The sequence below is a fragment of the Maylandia zebra genome, linkage group LG23, assembly GCF_041146795.1.
Source record: "Maylandia zebra isolate NMK-2024a linkage group LG23, Mzebra_GT3a, whole genome shotgun sequence".
NCBI lineage: Eukaryota > Metazoa > Chordata > Actinopteri > Cichliformes > Cichlidae > Maylandia > Maylandia zebra.
In genome coordinates this window covers 42,173,647-42,193,436 of record NC_135188.1, presented here as the reverse complement: position 1 = coordinate 42,193,436, position 19,790 = coordinate 42,173,647, and the positions used below count along the sequence as shown (strand labels likewise).

The window sequence follows — 19,790 nt, the reverse complement described above, 5'->3', positions numbered from 1 at the left end:
CATTCTCGGGCGAGTCTGACAAATGTGCCGGATTTTTGGCTCAGGTGTCTCTGACGTTTCGCGAGCTGCAGCGTTTTCATAGCAACGATGGGGCGAAGATCACTTATTTAGTTCAACTTCTGAGGGGCCGTGCACTAAAGTGGGCCCAGGTTGTGTTAAACTCTGATCCTGTCATCACCTACGCTGACTTTCTCTCCAAATTTAAGAGTGTGTTTAACCCAGGCACCGGGGCAGAGGCCGCTGCTCTCCGTCTCCTCAACTTCAAACAAGGTAGGAGAAGCATGTCTGAATACGCTATCGACTTCTGGATTCTGGCAGAAGAGGCAGGGTGGAATCAGGAGGCGCTACGGAGCACGTTGCTGAACAATATCAGAGAAGAATTAAGGGACGAGCTAATCATGCGTGATCTCCCTGCCTCCTTTAATGAGCTAATGTCCCTGTGCATTAAGGTGGATGAGCGGCTACGGGCTCGCCGGTCGCAGCGGAACTACAACTTCCATGAGGCTGCGGGAGTCTCTGGCACCGGCGCCATAGCGGATGCCGGCCCCTCCCGGACTCACGAGAGCGGGGACGGAGAGGAACCCATGCAGCTGGGCGGCTCCCATCTCACCGCGGCGGAGCGTCAGCGCAGGATTATGGCCGGTGAGTGCCTCTATTGTGGTCACAGGGGACATGTTGTAGCTACCTGCCCTTCGCGGGCAAAAGGGCGCGCCCGCCAGTGATGGTAGGAGTACTGGTGGGCGAGCTGAGCCAGGAAGAAGCTCCTCCCCGTTTAACACTACCGGCCACGCTTTCCATTCACTCTAAGAGCCGCTCCCTATCGGTGTTAATCGACTCTGGGGCGGAACAAAACTTTATTGACTGTCAGTTAGCCCGGCAACTTGGGTTACTATTGGAGCCCCTGCCTCATGCATTACGTGTTACGGCGTTGTCAGGTCAACGCCTTCCAGACATCACTCTGGTGACAGAGCCTGTCGAGCTCACCCTCTCTGGCAATCATTCTGAAGAAATCTGTTTTTTGGTGTTTAAAGCAACTCGCACTCCACTAGTTCTCGGCCATCCTTGGCTACAACAGCACAACCCTCACATAGATTGGCTAAAGGGGCGTGTCACTGGGTGGGGGGAGGACTGCCACATGACCTGCCTTAAAGCTGCCTCGCCTCCAAGCACTGAAACGCCCTCTCCTGGGAAATTGAAATCAGCTGATTTAACTAATGTGCCCTCTGTTTATCACGACCTAGCTGAGGTGTTTCAAAAGGCCCGCGCCCAGTCACTTCCTCCGCATAGGCCCTATGACTGTGCTATCGAACTTCTCCCGGGAGCTCCTTTACCCACCAGTCGGCTATATAGCATCTCACTTCCAGAACGAGACGCTATGGACAAGTACATCACGGAATCCCTGGCTGCCGGCCTCATTCGGGCCTCCACCTCTCCAGTCGCGGCAGGCTTCTTCTTTGTCGAAAAGAAGGATAAAACCCTCCGGCCATGCATTGACTATCGCGGATTAAACAACATCACAGTAAAAAATAAATACCCTCTGCCGCTCCTCAGTTCGGCCTTCGAGCTCCTCCAGGGGGCTACTGTTTTTACCAAACTGGATTTGCGAAACACATACCATCTGGTTCGCATCCGTGAGGGCGATGAGTGGAAGACCGCCTTCAACACCCACCTCGGCCACTTCGAGTACCTTGTCATGCCCTTTGGTCTCACTAACGCCCCTGCGGTGTTCCAAGCCCTGGTGAATGACGTGCTCAGAGACTTCATTAACCGTTTTGTTTTTGTCTATCTAGATGACATCCTGATCTTTTCCAGAAACCAATCCGAGCACGAGACCCATGTCAGACAGGTCCTGCAACGACTCCTCGAAAACCGATTGTTCGTCAAAGGAGAAAAGTGTGAGTTCCACGTCTCCACCGTCGCATTCCGGACGATCTGATTTCCTCGTGTCAGCATTGTTCCCACATCATCATAATTAATGTTGTTCCAGGTTCAACATTGCAAGTGACCAATCACCTTCTTGTGACGTCATTCCTTTGCGACTTCGAAATACCCGCCTTCGATTATTTCGAAATACAAGTGAAGAAGCGAAAAACCGCCGCCTGTCCGCCAAATTTGAAGTCAATTCGCCTGTCCGCCGAATTTGAAGTCAATTTAGGATACTTTCCTTTAATAAACGGTAAGCATTATACATATGTTCCTCACTTGGCTTGCTGTTTGTTTGCTAGCGATAGGCTACTTGACAACAGCATTAGCTAACCAGTGTTCTCTAGACCAGCGTTCCCCAACTTTTTGGGTGTTTCGTGGCCCGGGGGTTGGGTCAGGCAAAATTGCAGTAGCTTCCCTGATCATTTTACAAACATAAGTGAAGAGAATCTGGACTAAAAGGCCTAGACTTATGGTTGTGTGCTGAATCTATGAATCAAACTATCACCTGGAAACATAATTAACTGGTCCATAGCTGTGAAACTGGACATGAGTTCTTGATTCTATGGAGATTAACAGTAATCCAGAAATTTACAAATTTGTCCCTGGGACATCGCGTAAATGTTGTCCCTGGGACATCGCGTAAATGTTGTCCCTGGGACATCGCGTAAATGTTGTCCCTGGGACATCGCGTAAATGTTGTCCCTGGGACATCATGTAGAAGTTGCCCTGGGACATCGTGTAGATGTTGTCCCTGGGACATCATGTTAAAGTTGCCAGAGACATACCATATGAAAGTTTAGCTTCTTTTAGCCCCTGTTTGTTTTATATTATTTTATATATATATTTTTTTTAATATTATATTTAATATTTACATTGTATTGCAAAAAACCCCAAAACAAGTTAAAATGAATTAATGAATATTGACTAATTAAACCTTCGTTATTTTTCCACCAGAAATGGACGACATAATTAGAAGAAGTGTTCTGAATGACGAAAAAAAAAGAACTGGAAAAGACACACAACTTTGTGTGCATGTGTCACAATGCCAGGAGGACCCATTCAGTGTTGTGTTAGAAAAATTGAACTCATTAACCCTTCATGGACATTATAAATGTTTAAATGTTGCCTCAGGTAAAGACAGGAAAAGAGACTATTACAAATTCAACTGCATCAGAGCTGGGAAAAAAGTCGAAACAGCTACAGAGCAGTGGGCTGTAAGGCCTATGTTTCATTTAAAGTACTCAAATGTTGGAAAGACCACACAGTCATCGTGCAGCGTACATATGATAAGCATGATGGGCATGATCCTTCGGACCCAAAAGACGCACATTTCAACAATATTTCCAGTGATTTGAGGAGGAAGATTGAGGAACTGCTTTCCCTTGGAACTAAGCCAGCCATCATACTAACCGAATGTCATAAATGGGCCAAAGAACATGGACACAGAGATCTTCACAACAGAGAGCATTTTGTCACACCACGTGACATTGACAGTGTTAGAACCTGCATGATGAGGAAGAAGCACTTTAACTGTGGAGACAGTCAATGTGTACATACCTTACTTAATGGAAAACATCAAGAACATGTTCTCTTCTATCAACCATACACATCTGACCAAGAACTAATGATTGTTTTGCAGACACCTGTAATGAAATCAAACATGGAGAACTATGCAAAACAGTTAGTATTTGTTGACACCACGCACTGCGTTAACCAGTATTCATTTCCCTTATTCACACTTGTTGTAAGAGATGATCATGGGCATGGAGTCCCTGTGGCCTATGCTATTGTCAGCAACGAAAGTCAGAAAACCCTGGAAACTGTTCTTGGAATAGTTTGTGAGCATTTCCCAACTTCCCCGAGGTAAATAATACATTGACAGCTATTAATTTTGAAATAATTCCTTTTCAAAAAAGTTATAACATGCCAGAATCTAATGCTATAGCTGCAGCATGGGCTGCAAAAAACTTTCCTTTCCAGTTGTTAAAGTTATTCCTATAGGCTGTATGCAGTATTTTATATATCTACTTGTGAGTTGAAATGTTTAATTTGGCATTGAAGTGGTGCTTTGAGATAGCAAAAACATTTTCATACTGTTTAATCTCATTTAGTGTTTTCTTTTTTTCTGTAGAGCATTTATGGTTGACAAAGACTTTGCGGAAATAAATGCTTTGCAGAAGGTTTTTCCAGAGTCAGCTATCCTTCTATGCTGGTACCATGTCTTGCAGGTAAACCACATTGTTTTCTTTTCACGTTGTCTAAGATGCACCTGAAACACATTTTTACAACAGGGTCCTGTTGTTATGATTTGCTTCATTGTGATATTCACCTACTCAGGTTAATGAATATAAAGGGATAAAATGTTGAGTGACTATGTCCATCCATTTAAGACCACAGTGCACTCATCTTCTGGTGGCTGCTTCCCAAAGCTCTTTTTGACATTTAAAAATATGTTTGCCTGGTTGATTTCTGTAATGCACAGGTCCTCTTGTCCAGTGAGTGACAAAGTTATTTTTGGACGTCAGCTTTCTTTTATGCTTTTTGTACAGCTGCTCCTCTGTCTCTCTCTCCAGATTAACTTTTTTTCTCTTACATTCACAGGCTGTTAATCGATGGCTTTCAAAATCAGAGTCCGGGGTCCATGGGCTTTCTAACACCCAAAAGAGAAATGAAATCATTTCTTTCTTTTGTAAGCTGAAAGCTTGCACATCTGTAAGTGTAATTTGTCTATTTCACATTTTGATTTCTTGATTACACTAAGAGCATAATAACTTTCAGTTGCTAAAAAAAGTTACAGAGATACAAAATAGATTTTTGAAACAATTTCTAAAACTGGCTTCTTATCTTGCTCATCAAAACAAGTACTTAAGCTGTGCAGAACATCATTGTGTCACCCACTGTGCAGTAGAACTTGTGAGTGGGATTCTTTCACAGACAGATGCTGAAACCAAATATGCTTATAGGTTTAGTGTTCCTTCTTAGCCATTGTAAGGGAAGAAATAATTGCTTCTTAATACAAAAACACGACATATTATTAATAACTTAAAATTCTTAATGTTATTCAATAAAAGGAAAAGGGCTTCAATACATAATATTAAAGATTTCAATAGGTCTGTTAAATGGATTGAAATATATTCTGTTGCATCCAATTCTCTTAGGAGGACGACTTTAAAGCCACATCAGCCGAGTTCTGCCAGACATTTAAGCAATACCCTTTGGTGTGCCAGTATTTTCAGAAGCACTGGGAAGGCATTGGCCACATGTGGTGTGACTACGGCCGTCGGTTCAGTCACGCTCGTTCTGAAACAAACAATGTGATTGAAAGGTATGATTTATTATTTTGACCTCATTCAATTGTATTGCTGAAAAAAAGATATTATGCTTTAATCCAAGAGGCTAAACTGAGTAGGTTCGTCATGTCATTGCCAGAACAGGTTTTAGGCAAATCCTTTAAATTCTAGCAGCGTTTTTTATGTTATCACAACAAAAAACAGAGTAGGTGGATTTGCCTAAATCAGCTAAACCGGCACAGAGCATTCCTTTATAAAAGACGTGTGCAATAGGTATTCCAATTTTTTAAAAAATAATACAGTCTTGATTAAAACTTTAAATTCCTTCAATTACAGTTACTAATCATTTCAAATAACTGTTTTTCAGATTTTTCCACCGCCTGAAATACCAGTTTTTATCTGGCTACAAGAATAGGCGTCTGGATGATCTGATTGAAGTGCTCCTAGGGAAGGCCGACGACTACTTCTCAGTCATAAAAACCCTGCAAGATGTGGGCCGCATGAAAAACAGGTTTGCTGACACCTTGTCTCAAGTTTCAGACTCTGCTTCAAGACTGATGGAAAGTGGTTGGGCTCTTAAAATTACAGTCAAGAACAGCCATGGAGTTAATGCATATCAAGTCCCATCTGAGTCAAGAGAAGACATGGTGTATGATGTCTGCCATGTTGAGTCCTACTGCAACTGTACATATGGCTTACGAGGACTTCTTTGCAAGCATCTAGTGTTACTTGCAAAATTAGCAGAGGCTGACAATGACATCTATCCAAACATGGAAACAGACCTTGGCAAGAATTGCAGTGAAAGAAAGGCATTACTTTGTACACTGTGAGGACTTGAAAGTGATAAAAATGCCAAGTTTGTTTGGAAATCTGTGTTTTTTTGCATCGGCTGAAACACTTCAGTGCACTTGTTGTACGTTCTCTCACTATAACACATGTGCTTGCCTGAAGGTGGCTTGTAGCCATTTTAAACAAATGAAAAACTCTCTGAAAAGTCCTCTATCAACTTTGAATGACACTCCTGTAGTTGAAAGCACAGACAAAAAATGCACAGAAGATGCGGTTGGAAAACTAAATGCTGTTTTAGACACAGTTAAACAGTGGGCATTCATTCCAGAGGGTATTACTGCAATGATAGATGAACTGCATACAAATGTCTTAAAAACAAAACAAGTAGGCAAAAGTATATGCCAGTACGAAATAAAGATGACAGATAATGCACGCAAAATTAGGCCATTGTATTCTAGCAAGAAACGTTCGGCCAGCATCGACATTCCAACAGTCTGAAAATGAATGTGAACAGTCGATAACCACTGAAAGAGAGACATCCTCTGGAGAAAATGAAAACCTTTTGGAATACAAAACAAAAAAGAGAAGAGTTAAAGCTAAGTATATGCACAAGTAGACTTTTGTGTGACATTTCAAAGGGACTGCATCCATTACTTCTGTTTATTGAAACCTAAAGCTGAATAGCTGTCTTAACTTTCTGCCAAGGAACAGATGAAAAGAAATTGTTTGGTCTCTCAAGCAGTTGTTATTTATGTGTGTTATTCATTACTTTGGCTTGGTTGCTGTTTTTGATACAAATTCATCTGTGCCCATTGTAATATTTTCATATGTTACTATTTTTATATTGCTATGCATTATAAATAAAGGATTACTTATTACTATTAAAGGTCTGCATTTGTAATTGTTGGTATTATTTATAAAATATGCGCTCTTAAGTTTTTTGCTCCATAAAACGATACCTGTCACTTTTTGGACATAGAGTATCAGCTGTTGAGAATCCTGGCTCATACAAAATAGAAGTAAAAGGTTTCAACATCCAGCCTTTTTATGATTAAATACAAAGTGTAATAACAGAGTTATTGGGGTGTGATTTTGTTAATAGTTAGTCTTAAGTATAAGTTTAATAGTAATGAGTAAGAAAATATAGCCAGAATAATGGAATGAGACTAACACCTGACCTCACACTGAGATTTGGTATGAAGTGGCATGTTTGTGCTAATGCTGACATTGGGGCTCAGAGTTCCTCTGTGTGTATATATTTGTGAACGTTAATTTGGCTAATGTCCAAGGGTTTGACTGCTTTCCTGTTGGATTGTATCACAAAGAACAGGGATAAGAGCACCAGTGGCCGTGCACACCCTCATATCTCTCCTTCACCCGATCATTAGTGTTGGAAACTGGCATTAGCTCAGAGTAGATTAGACTTCAGTATAGTGCAAGTGATTTGATTTTATGATTATTTGATTCAGTTTTTTCTGTGTTCAAGCTCAATTACTTTAATAAAATATGTTGAATTCAAACAAATAAATAAACAAATAAACTGTGGACATTACCCTTTTAAACCTTTCTGAAACAAGACAGGTAAAAACCAGTGTATAAAAGTTTACATAGGTATAAATAGCTCTAACACTTTACTCCAGCCTGGCGTCCACACATGTGGACATCACATTTTGGGTTATTTAGACCAAAATACTAAATCTTGATCAACAAGTGCCTGATATACAGTTACGAGGACATTATACTGCAACTGTTCTATCGAAATTTCAAATTAATGTCCTCATATGTGGCTCTCATTTTTCTCAGAAACAAAAATTAGGTAAAAAAAAACAAAACCTGGTAATTCTTTCTTTTTACATTCATCGGGTTCCAATCGGCCCAAATATCAAAGAGAAATTAAAAATGCATGCCATGGAAGATTTCGGGTCTTAGGGGGTTAAAATGACCAGACCCCTCCGGCCTGTTTTCCAGGCCACTAAATTAAACCCAGTCAATTACCAATTGAACAGAATAAAAACCTACGAGGTCCACTAATAGTCCAAAAGTCCAAATCTTTAATAGAAAAGACAGGCAGAACTCAAACAAACAATAATCCAAACGAGGAGCATATATACACACTGGAAAGTAAATAATTATAAGTTATTAAATCAGACTAATTAAATACAGTAAAACTAATAAGGGAAGACGAACACACGGGAAATAAAAATAACAGTGTAAACATACCAAAACTCAAAATAAAACAGGAAAGCTACTACAAACCGAGTGTGACACAATTACATTCATATTGAAACATATGTGATAATTTTCTTTCTTTGTAGCATTTTTAAGATATGTGTTAGAACAGTCATTATGCTGTTTGGATTAGGAACCAATCATTTTTGCCAAATAGTTAACACAAACTTAGAACAACAATGAACAATTTTCAAGATTCTGATTTACAGAACAAACAAAAGTCACAAAAGGTTTCATTATTTAAGAGACAAGATCAAGTTTTTCACACAGGAATGAAATGACAGAATCCAGTGCAGCGGGGCCAAAGGTGTGTGTCAGCAAACTGAAGGTTGAGGAATCAGTCAGCTCATGTTTAAGATTGTGTTGGATTTTGAGAAGAGTCTGTCTGTTATTAGAAAGTAAGATTAACAATGTTACACCAATAACCCAAATACGGGGAAATGACAAATAATACCAAAAAAGATACAACTTTCATATTGTTTTACTAACTTACTTTGTCATATCAGCACTTGAATGGTCGATGCCTTTACAGACCATGTCTGTTGTGACATCGCAGGCCAATCTTCCGGCAAACCCGAGGGCTAGCTCCCCAGCCTCCTCTTCACTCAGAACACTAAACACTGTTACTTTAGTTTTGGCCTTCTTAGGCCTGTCAAGAATCATTGCGGGCAGTTTGGCTTTACGGCCCTAAAAAAGAAAAAGTGCAAACACCAAAAGAGCAGAGAGAGACACACACACGCGCACAAAGTTAAATGCTTTTGTTTACATGGTGTAATTGTGTATATGTTGCAGCAAATGCACAATTTCCAGCCACATTGTCACTTCATTGATACGAGTAACCCGGATTTATTTCAGGTGACATCAAAATCACGAAATGTATACCTACCCCAATCAAACCTCTGAAAACATGAACTGACATGTTCTCTGCGTTGATTCTGTGCTTGATCTCGTCTTCTGTTATTGTGTAGGTTTTCTTTTTTGAGCTTGGTACAGATAAGCGACCATGCACTCTGTAAACTGTACTAGTTCCTTCTGAATCAGTTTGAAATTCTGCATCTGCATCGATCCTGTCAACATCATCAGCAGCAGCATTATCTGTACTCAGACTTGTGCCGTATACTTCTGCTTCTTTTTCGTTGTCTTCAGTCTGTGTACCTTCATCTCTTTCAGTCTGTGTACCTTCATCTCTTTCAGTCTGTGTACCTTCATCTCTTTCAGTCTGTGTACCTTCATCTCTTTCAGTCTGTGTACCTTCATCTCTGACTGTCAGTCTTCCTATCTCACTGTTACTTGTCGATTTGCTGCAGATGTTCTCTCCCTTAGGAACTTTTCCTTTGTCATTCGCTGCCTGATGCTTTCCCTGATGACATTCTTCACTGGCTACTTCTATTGCTCCTCCTATATAGCCACCCACTATGCTGCACAACTCCTTTCCCTCTGCTGTGCTGCACTGTGCTGTTACATAAAGAAGAATGATATAAACAGCACTATATCAATTTTATTGTGAAGAGAAATCCCCACAATACGACACAGTTATGTCTAAAATAGTTTTGTGTAAAAACTGGATCTTGAAACGTCCACTTTAATTACACAGTCCTGGTGTGCAAAGGCAAAATTACGAAAAAAAATTTCACTTTAAACATTTTTGGACATTGTTTAGTTATATTGTGACTTACTCTCACAGAAGATACAGATGCCACAAACAGACTTTGAACAACGCATGTGTTTGTATGCACCACATTTCTGGCACTGCACCTGTGAATTAAAAAAAAAAAAAGAAGAAGAAGAAATAAACAAACAAAAAACAAATGAACAAAGTCCATTAAATAAACAATCTATATGGCTAAGGACATGTCATAGTGTACCCGGTCTTTGGCTGCAATCACACACCAGCACTGACTGCACTTCCTAGTTCGATCTGCAAAATATAATTTGTTTAAGTACAAGTTACATTTTCCAATGTTAGAGAAAAAGAAGGCAGCTAATTTTATCTTTACCTATTGAGGAAAATAAGTAGCGGCAAAGTCGGGACCTGAGCTTTGTGATTTCAGTGTTGTACTCCTCCACTTGTGTTTTACCGTCAATGAGAGATTGGGCAAACTAATAATTGACGAAGAAGAAAAAAAAAAAAAAGAACAAAAAGAATTAGATTAACAAAGAAATGTTTGTTTGTTTTTAACCCCCCCACCCCCCCGAGAAAAAAAAAAAACCAGAGCAACCAAAGCAAAGCATTACTGCTGAAATGGTTCAATCTACAAAAAAAATTGAGATTTTACCATCCTGCCTCTAAGGCTTTAAAAACTGAATAGGCAAAAATGTAAACATTACTTATATAGGTTAAAGCTATAGTTTTCAGTACCATGACGACATGCACTCCACATGAGTTCCCATCCTGTTGATGTGGGTGGCTCACATGTGACAAGGTCCACTCTCCAGCGCAGCCTCTTGCTGAAGCAAATGAGCTGAGAGATCGCAGTTATTACAAATAAAAAGCATATAGAGAAATCAATAACCACGTTCGGTAATGATTTCAATTAAATTAAATATGTTATGTTAAATATGTTAATTATTTACCTCCAGTTTTTCAACACCGCACTTTTTCTGACCTCCGACTCGCCAAATGAATTCATATAGACTATGGTCCTCTTGGGTATGTCACAAAACTGTTTTGTAAAAAGATGGATATGGTAGGCTTGGGCCTTGAGCTTTCCTAATGAGGGACACTGAAAAGTATCATGCACTAGAGAGAGTGCAAAATCTGTGCAACTTACAAACAAGGTCCAGTGGCTGCCGTTTTCCAGACAGGCTCCAATCAATTTCTCATACATCTGAAAGATGTTTTTCTGGAAATAAAAATAATGTGACAAGTATGTTTTTCTGTCAAGAATGACACTGCAAAACTGCAAAAGCTTGTCAGGTGAGACTTGTAATTAATTCTGCAGATACACAAACATATAGAAAGTGTCATTTTTGGTTTACATTAATTAATTTCTATAGTGCGTACAAAACAAATCAAGACCACAGACTCAACACGCACCACTCAGTTTTTGGTGTTCTTTATCAGTTGGCCAAGACAGAAATGTTTTAATCTGTGTGCATTGCTTTTGAACAAGTCTTTACACAGAAAAGGTTTCAGAAAGGTGTTTTTCAGGTTCTTCTGACAAGGCTTCAATTTTGGAAAATGCTGTTTGTTTATAGTGGCAACTTATAAACCCTTTGTGATAAGAACATAGTTACCACAGTCCAAGTCATACCTTCAAAAAGTATGCACTTTGTGCTCTTGTGGACCCATCCAAAATTTTTCCAGTGATTTGGCTTGGTATTGGATAAATGTGAGGGAAATTCTATAAAAATAACATAAATACACCTATGTTTTCAAATACATTACAAAAAACGTAAACATGCTATGTCATTATGATCAAACAAGCTTTTCAACATACCTCACACTGCAAATTAGATTAGGCCATCTATTACCTTATAAAACAAATAAATAAATACATATAAATAAAAACAGAACTAAGGAATACGATTCATTAAGTAAATTGTACAATAAAGTGTATTTAAAGCAGAATTTAACATTAGTTTTATGACAACATAAAAGGATTTTTATGTCAAGAGGTACCTCATCTGAAATGTTAGTCTGGTCAAACAGGGATTTCAAACTTGAAATACCAATAGAGTTTGGTCCAGCTACTCCCACAAGGTAATCTGTGAGAAAGCATATGCTGTAGTCAACAGATATCATTTTCTTTTTGCATGCTGCAACCATCATCCATTTCAGTCTTCTAGGAGCTTTGTCTGGTTGTAGTTCTTTTTTCTCCTCCTCATCTATTAATTAAATTGTTTTCTGACCTTCCTAACTGTTTCCGACCTGTCTTCCCAATGTGATGTTTAAGCAATATATGTATGGTCAGAAGGGGGTGAAATTTTCATTGCAGTTGTACGTGTAACATTGCATGTGATAATAAAAGGCTTGATTGGTTCAACATGAGTTGACATTTACCTGACATTGTGAAGGAGTCACAGTTTCTGTAAGGGTGTAAGAACATAACATGTGGATTTGTTACACTTCTTTTTCACAAGTTAATAACAATCAATAATTTTCATTCCATTATTTACAAGCTATCACACAATGTCCCAGGGACAACATCTACACGATGTCCCAGGGACAACATCTACGCGATGTCCCTGGGACAACATTTACACGATGTCCCAGGGACAACATCTACACGATGTCCCAGGGACAACATCTACACGATGTCCCAGGGACAACAATTACACGATGTCCCAGGGACAACAATTACACGATGTCCCAGGGACAACATTTACACGATGTCCCAGGGACAACATCTACACGATGTCCCAGGGACAACAATTACACGATGTCCCAGGGACAACATTTACACGATGTCCCAGGGACAACATCTACACGATGTCCCAGGGCAAATTCTACATGATGTCCCAGGGACAACATTTACACAATGTCCCAGGGACAACATTTACGCGATGTCCCTGGGACAACATTTACGCGATGTCCCAGGGACAAATTTGTAAATTTCTGGATTACTGTTAATCTCCATAGAATCAAGAACTCATGTCCAGTTTCACAGCTATGGACCAGTTAATTATGTTTCCAGGTGATAGTTTGATTCATAGATTCAGCACACAACCATAAGTCTAGGCCTTTTAGTCCAGATTCTCTTCACTTATGTTTGTAAAATGATCAGGGAAGCTACTGCAATTTTGCCTGACCCAACCCCCGGGCCACGAAACACCCAAAAAGTTGGGGAACGCTGGTCTAGAGAACACTGGTTAGCTAATGTTGTCGTCAAGTAGCCTATTGCTAGCAAACAAACAGCAAGCCAAGTGAGGAACATATGTATAATGCTTACCGTTTATTAAAGGAAAGTATCCTAAATTGACTTCAAATTCGGCGGACAGGCGAATTGACTTCAAATTCGGCGGACAGGCGGCAGTTTTTCGCTTCTTCACTTGTATTTCGAAATAATCGAAGGCGGGTATTTCGAAGTCGCAAAGGAATGACGTCACAAGAAGGTGATTGGTCACTTGCAATGTTGAACCTGGAACAACATTAATTATGATGATGTGGGAACAATGCTGACACGAGGAAATCAGATCGTCCGTCGCATTCCTGGGGTACATAATCGACCAAGGAAACCTCCGCCGGACCCTGTGAAGGTAAAAGCCGTTGTTGAGTGGCCGGAACCTCCTAATAGGCACCAACTGCAACGTTTCCTTGGGTTTGCCAACTTTTACCAGCGGTTCATTCGGGACTTCAGCCGAGTTGCCTTGCCGCTGACCCAGCTAACCTCTCCCAAGCTTCCTTTTCAGTTGAACAAAGAAGCTCAGGTAGCTTTCCAAGAACTGAAGAAACGATTCGCCTCAGCCCCCATCCTGATCCAACCCGACCTCACGCAGCCATTTGTGGTCGAGGTCGACGCGTCCGACTCAGGGGTTGGAGCGGTTCTGTCGCAACGGAAGGACGGTAAGCTCCACCCTTGTGCCTTCTTCTCCCGCCGTCTGTCCCCTGCAGAGAGAAACTATGATGTCGGGGATCGGGAACTGCTGGCGATAAAACTAGCCCTGGAGGAGTGGCGGCACTGGTTGGAGGGCACGGCTCAGCCTTTCCTCGTCTGGACAGACCACAAGAACCTGGCATACCTGCAATCAGCTAAGAGGCTCAACGCCCGACAGGCCAGGTGGGCCCTATTTTTCACCTGTTTCCACTTCTCCATCTCTTACAGACCCGGTTCCCGGAATGTCAAACCCGACGCCCTGTCCCGTCAGTTCTCAGTCTCGGAGGACCCCACTGAGCCCGCTCCCGTTCTCCCCGCCACCTGTGTCGTGGGCGCCATCTCCTGGGGGATCGAAGCAGCCATTCGGGAGGCTCAGGTGTCGGAACCGGATCCGGGAGGTGGGCCAGCCCAACGGCTCTACGTCCCTCAATCAGTACGTTCTCAAGTACTTCAATGGGCCCACACTGCCCGCTTTACGTGCCACCCAGGGGTCCACCGCACTATCAACTTCCTCCAGCGCTACTTCTGGTGGCCCTCTCTGCTTAGGACGCTCGGGAGTACGTCTCCGCCTGCGCGACCTGTGCCCGGAATAAACCGTCTCATCAGCCGCCCGCTGGACAGCTCAATCCCCTGCCGACTCCGTCCAGGCCGTGGTCCCATATAGCTTTGGACTTTGTGACCGGACTGCCGCCATCAGCAGGCAACACTGTCATACTTACCATCGTAGACCGTTTTTCTAAAGCTGCCCACTTCATAGCTCTACCCAAGCTTCCCACGGCCATGGAGACCGCACGACTGCTTACCCGTCATGTGTTTCGTTTGCATGGGATCCCGGAAGACATTGTGTCTGACAGAGGCCCCCAGTTCACGTCTGGCGTCTGGAAGGAATTCTGCTCCTCATTAGGAGCAAAGGTCAGTCTGACCTCCGGTTACCATCCCCAAAGCAACGGTCAGTGTGAGCGAGCTAACCAAGAGCTCGAGGCAATGTTGCGGTGCATAGCGTCCTCCAACCAGTCCATCTGGAGTGACGAACTACCCTGGATTGAGTACGCCCATAACAGTCTGACTTCCTCCGCCACTGGTCTGTCTCCCTTCGAGGTCTCACTGGGTTTCCAGCCACCTCTCTTCCCCTCTGTCGAGGGTGAGCATTCTGTACCATCTGTCCAGGCCCATCTACGTAGGTGCCGACGAGCTTGGCGGGCCGCACGGACGGCGTTGCTGTGCACAAAGGACCGAACCAAACAGACCGCAGATCGCCGCCGCACACCAGCTCCAGCATACAGCGTGGGACAAAAGGTATGGCTGTCCACACGCTTTGTTCCTCTCAGGACTGAGTCCAAGAAGCACAACCCAAACTTCATTGGTCCGTTTGAGGTTTCGGCGCTGATCAACCCCGTCTCTGTGAAACTCCGGCTGCCGCGCAACATGAGGATTCACAATGTGTTCCACGTCTCCCAAATCAAACCTGTCCGGAATAGCACCTCCTTCCAGGCCCCCTCCACCCGCCCGGCTTGTGGACGGCTTGCCCGCCTATTCCATCACGCGGATTATGGACTCTCACCGCCGCGGGCGTGGCTTCCAGTACCTTGTGGACTGGGAGGGCTATGGCATTGAGGAGCGGTCCTGGGTTCCGCGGGCCGCTGTCCTGGACAAGCGTATGCTGCGGGCCTTCCATCTGTCTCATCCTGGTAAGCCTGGTGGGTCGCCGGGGGGCTCCCGTTGAGGGGGGGGGGGTACTGTCATGGTCCCTGTGCCCCGCTGGTCAATCCTCTATGGGGCAATATGTTTGTGGTTTGTTTGCTCTCTCGCCCTCTCTCTCTCACTCTCTCTCTCTCGCCACGGCGATGCTCACTGCGGGCTCCCGCTGCTGGCCCACACACCTGCTCATCACCACACCGGCCGCTGATCCCAGCTGATTACTGCACTACTTAGATGGCGAGTCTGCACTAGTCTTCGCTGGATCGTTGAGCTATCAGTGTCAGTTAGACTTGTGTTTCTGCTAACCTGTACCTTGAGAATTTCTTATAATTATCCTGCTAACCCGACGTTTTGTGTGTAGATCGTTTTTGGAACCCGATGCGGAGAGGAGTGATTGAGGGGGAACGTTTTTGTACAGAAAGTGTGGAACACCCTTCTCCCAACCCTGTTTCCCACGGACCCTGGCGACCCGGACCCGTTTCCCCTGCACGTTGTATATAGCCACTTGGTGTATGTGTTCACTGTAAATAAACGCACTGTCCTTCGCTTAAAGGAAAACCCTGGCCTGCGCCTGAGTCTCTTTCGGAAACCTTATCAGCTATCCCTTCGGCGCCAGCTGCGGGCTCAAGGCTGGAGCCGAACAAAAACTCCCTGATAACGACTGTGTTTAGACTGTTCTTCCCACTCCATGCAGGCTACCTGGGTTGGCTGAAAGACTGTTTACTTAGCCTGGCAGGGCGAAGGACACTGTCTCAGCTGAACTCTGGAAACGCACACACTTACACTGATAAGCACTCACTCGTCCCCCACCCCCCCTTTCCAAACGCCTTCGATGCTTGTTCCCTCCTGGAGAACACGGCGGGTCTGGGCCTGCGCTGGAGAGACGGCGCAGTGGCAGGATGGCTGCTATGTTTGCTTAGGATTACTCCTCATCCCCTACCCAACCCTGTTGGTTGTCACGTGCTCCATAATGTTGTGCTGTGGACATTTATGTGCTTTCTGTGCAGAGGAGTTTTTTTGTTTCCTGTTCTCATACCATAGGAGCCCAGCATGAGTAGAGGTGTCTTTTTTCCCTCTTGTACTTTCCCATTGTAGTGTACATTTCAGTGGTTTTCTGTAATGTTACCAATTTTGCAAAGAAAAGCATCTGGATTTCTTTAAGTTACTTGAAGACGTTTCACCTCTCATCCGAGAAGCTTCTTCAGTTCTAAGGTCAAATGGTGGGGAGTCCCAGATTTAAACCTAGTGGGAGTGTCCTCCCACAGAGGGACAGAAGGACCCCCTGATGATCCTCTAATCGCCTGAGCCAAGGTGTGAAACTGGGTGTGGGTCCCAATCAGCCAGAGTTTCAGGTGAGCTCATTGTGAAACCTGGCCCCACCTTATCATGGCCCAGGATGTGAGTGGGCGTTAATGATGGATAAGGATACTGCAGGATTACCTTTCACACCTGCTGAATCAAGTGTCAAGAATGCAGTTTGGCACAGCCTGTAATAATAATGAGTTAACACACATTTTCACAATCACACATCAGCCCTGCAGCGGTTTGTGTTGAACAACAGTTTGTAGGAACTGTCGTTGAGATGCCAACCATTGACAGACATGTCCAACTTGATCTTCAAGTTCACTCTTGAGTGAACTTGAGGATCAAGAACTTGAGGAGTAAGAAATGGCCCCTATTACAATAGCACCTTTTTGTTGAGTGTCCTCAGACTAAACTCCACTGCAGAGGTGAAAGAATTAAATTGAGGCTTTTGCTAATGATGTAACCACACAACTTCTGTGGTGATCAAATGAACATAAAGTCTGACTTTAAGTAGGAATGAGTCCTTTTGATTAAGACATGTAGACCTGTTTTAGCATAACTCTGTTCCTGGGGGAAGGTGGTATATCATGCTAATGAAAGATGTCATTATGTCTGTGAATGAACCTAAAAATTGAATGAAACCACAATATTTTTTAACAGTCAACAGCTTTATTCGCCACATGCAGGTTGCCCTGCAGTGGAATGGACCCGCCCCCCCCCAACCTTACACACACAACACAGTGAGTGCTTATCAGTGTATGTGTGTGCGTTTCCAGAGTTCAGCTGAGATAGTGTCCTTCGCCCAGGCTAAGTAAACAGTCTTCCAGCCAACCCAGGTAGCCTGCATGGAGTGGGAAGAACAGTCTAAACACAGTCGTTATCAGGGAGTTTTTGTTCGGCTCCAGCCTTGAGCCCGCAGCTGGCGCCGAAGGGATAGCATTATGATGGTGGTTTTCTTTAGTGTGAACAACTCATGAGAATTTCAAAGCTGTTCTTAACACTCCGACACTGGTCTCTCCGTCTCCCGTTGAAGAGCCGCGAGCTTCTCCATGATGTTATCAAACTTGCGCTCCGTGATGTTGTCATTCTTGTGCTCAAAGAGCAGATTCTGAGAACTCATGACCGCAGTGAGTCACTCCAGGATGTGATCCAGTTTGCGCTCAGAGGTCTTATTCTGAGTGTTCACGGCAGCCGTAAGCTTCTCCAAGATCTTATCCATGCTGCACTCAGTGAGCCCATTCTGAGAAGTCACGCCTCGTCCCATCGTTTCAATCCCAGCAGGCAGCCTTGTGGGGGTTTGAACAGCCGGTTCCGCTTTCTTAATTCATCGATAAGCCAGGGCCAACCCAGCCCTGATCAGCAAGAACCCTGTTATCATGGTTCCGAATAGGTAGATATCTTCAGTGTCTTCGATCGACAGTCCCGCCAGGCACACGATTCTCCATTTCTGCCACCCGTCCATCGTGTAGCCGGCAGGGAAAGTACCTCCAGGACACTCAGGCTCACCCGAGCCCAGACTTCTCGTTGAGAAAAGGGTGTCAATTGCATTCAGGGACCAGTTGATCAAACCCATAATTCTCTTTTAGGTTTTAGAGAACACACTGTGAGAGAGTGTTCCAGGGAAAAGTAATACAAAAAACACGAGACTAGACAAGGACATAAGAGGCTAAGCAGGGAAGATAAGGGAGAGGAGGAGAGAAGAAACGTGGACCGCCTTCGGCAAGAACCAAACGAGAACAAAAAAAGTAATTTGTAATGTAATGTGTTGTGGTGGTACTTTTAAGAAGTACCAATGTGAAAGTTAGTGACGTTAGCCCCCTCAGTGTTGTCCAATGTCCAACATTTTAGCAGTTCAGCAGCCTGATGGCTTGTAAGACTTTCCCAGAATCTGCTGGTGCAGGTCCAGATGCTCCTGTACCTTCTGTGTGACAGCTGGAGCATGAAGGATGTCTGGCCAGGATCAGAGAGGATCCTCTGGGCCTTCCTCCTACAGTGCTGTCTGTAGACGTCTTGGAAGGCTGGCAGTTCAGACCTGGTGATTGTTGTGCTTCTCTGACCCCCTCCTTAAAGCTTTGGGGACCAGAACATTACAACCTCCATACCAGACACAGCCAGACAGAATAGTCTCGATGGTGCATTGATAGATATTGGTAAGTATTCTGGAGTCTACGTCAAACGCCCTAAACCGCCGCTGAAAGAGCCACTGTTTCACTGCTTTTGTGATCATATCCACTCGATGTGACCAACTCGAATCATTACTGATGTTAATCCCCAGGAACCTGAAGTATCTGACTCCCTTCTCCTCTGTCTCCTTGATGTAAATCAGGGTGTGCCCTCCGCCCTGCAGTTTCCTGTAGTCCACAATGAGCTTCTGTCATGGTCCTGGGTTGTTGACCCAGCTTTTTTTGTTTCCTTTTGGCTTCATCTTGGGTTTGGTGTTTATTCTGATTTTGTATTAGTTCTTTGGGTTTGGTTGTCATGTTTATCATCCCTACCTGTGTCTTCCCTCTGTGTTTTGTTTGTGTCCCTGAGTTTGTGTTGTAAACAGTCTGTGTGTTTCCTGTTTTACTTTCTAGGTCTGCTTCTCGTTATGTCCATTAGTTTCAGCTGTGTCCACCCCTGCATGTCATCTCCTCATTTATTTGTATGTATTTATAGTGTGTGTTTGCCTCTGCTCATCGTCGGATCGCCTGCGTTTCTCTGTGTAACTCCGCGTAAATTAGTGTGTTCTCCGTCCCTCTGCATCCTCTGTTCTCGGTCCCATGTTCAGGTCTGTTCTTTAGTTTCCTCCAGTTTAGGTCTCGGTTAGCTCCCCACCCTTCTTTGCCTGTTTTTGTCACTGCCACTTCTGTAAATAAATGTCACTATCATCACCAGTCAACTGCCTGCATTTTGGGTCCTTTTCCTCCTACACCACACGGCTCGCCCCGGCAGCCGTGACAGCTTCTTGGTCTTGCTGACACTGAACAGTAGGTTTTTGTCTCAACACCATGATATCAGGGCTCTCACCTCTGCT

General features: G+C 43.6%; 2 protein-coding genes and 2 long non-coding RNA genes across 8 annotated transcripts; 1 reads left to right on the top strand and 3 right to left on the bottom strand.

The window, feature by feature from the left end:
• The first annotated feature begins 1,929 nt into the window (after positions 1 to 1,929).
• LOC112435376 (uncharacterized) lies at positions 1,930 to 6,906 on the top strand. Its single transcript, XM_076880577.1, has 6 exons — positions 1,930 to 2,176; positions 2,881 to 3,789; positions 4,058 to 4,154; positions 4,528 to 4,668; positions 5,085 to 5,251; positions 5,584 to 6,906. Exons 2-6 carry the CDS (start codon positions 3,434 to 3,436, stop codon positions 6,044 to 6,046), a joined length of 1,224 nt encoding a protein of 407 aa, XP_076736692.1. The 5' UTR covers positions 1,930 to 2,176; positions 2,881 to 3,433; the 3' UTR covers positions 6,047 to 6,906.
• Positions 6,907 to 8,033: 1,127 nt separating this feature from the next.
• LOC112434967 (uncharacterized) lies at positions 8,034 to 9,928 on the bottom strand. Of its 4 annotated transcripts, XR_013095666.1 has the most exons (4): positions 9,486 to 9,896; positions 9,121 to 9,413; positions 8,728 to 8,921; positions 8,034 to 8,619 (listed from the first exon to the last, which is right to left on the bottom strand). It is a non-coding gene; the product is annotated as an uncharacterized LOC112434967 (long non-coding RNA). The 4 variants fall into 4 exon arrangements; XR_013095667.1 differs by lacking the exons at positions 9,121 to 9,413; positions 9,486 to 9,896 and adding an exon at positions 9,911 to 9,928; XR_013095664.1 differs by having other exon boundaries at positions 8,728 to 9,413; positions 9,486 to 9,899.
• Positions 9,929 to 10,010: 82 nt separating this feature from the next.
• LOC112430359 (uncharacterized) lies at positions 10,011 to 11,682 on the bottom strand. Its single transcript, XM_076880402.1, has 7 exons — positions 11,675 to 11,682; positions 11,489 to 11,578; positions 11,006 to 11,077; positions 10,809 to 10,897; positions 10,594 to 10,696; positions 10,232 to 10,334; positions 10,011 to 10,152 (listed from the first exon to the last, which is right to left on the bottom strand). The coding sequence occupies exons 3-7, from the start codon at positions 11,060 to 11,062 to the stop codon at positions 10,070 to 10,072; spliced, it is 435 nt and encodes a 144-aa protein (XP_076736517.1). The 5' UTR covers positions 11,063 to 11,077; positions 11,489 to 11,578; positions 11,675 to 11,682; the 3' UTR covers positions 10,011 to 10,069.
• A 6-nt stretch (positions 11,683 to 11,688) lies between these two features.
• On the bottom strand, positions 11,689 to 13,208 carry LOC112430358 (uncharacterized). Of its 2 annotated transcripts, XR_003022020.2 has the most exons (4): positions 13,127 to 13,208; positions 12,238 to 12,263; positions 11,857 to 11,942; positions 11,689 to 11,708 (listed from the first exon to the last, which is right to left on the bottom strand). It is a non-coding gene; the product is annotated as an uncharacterized LOC112430358 (long non-coding RNA). The 2 variants fall into 2 exon arrangements; XR_013095662.1 differs by lacking the exon at positions 11,689 to 11,708 and having other exon boundaries at positions 11,716 to 11,942.
• Between the last annotated feature and the right edge of the window lie 6,582 nt (positions 13,209 to 19,790).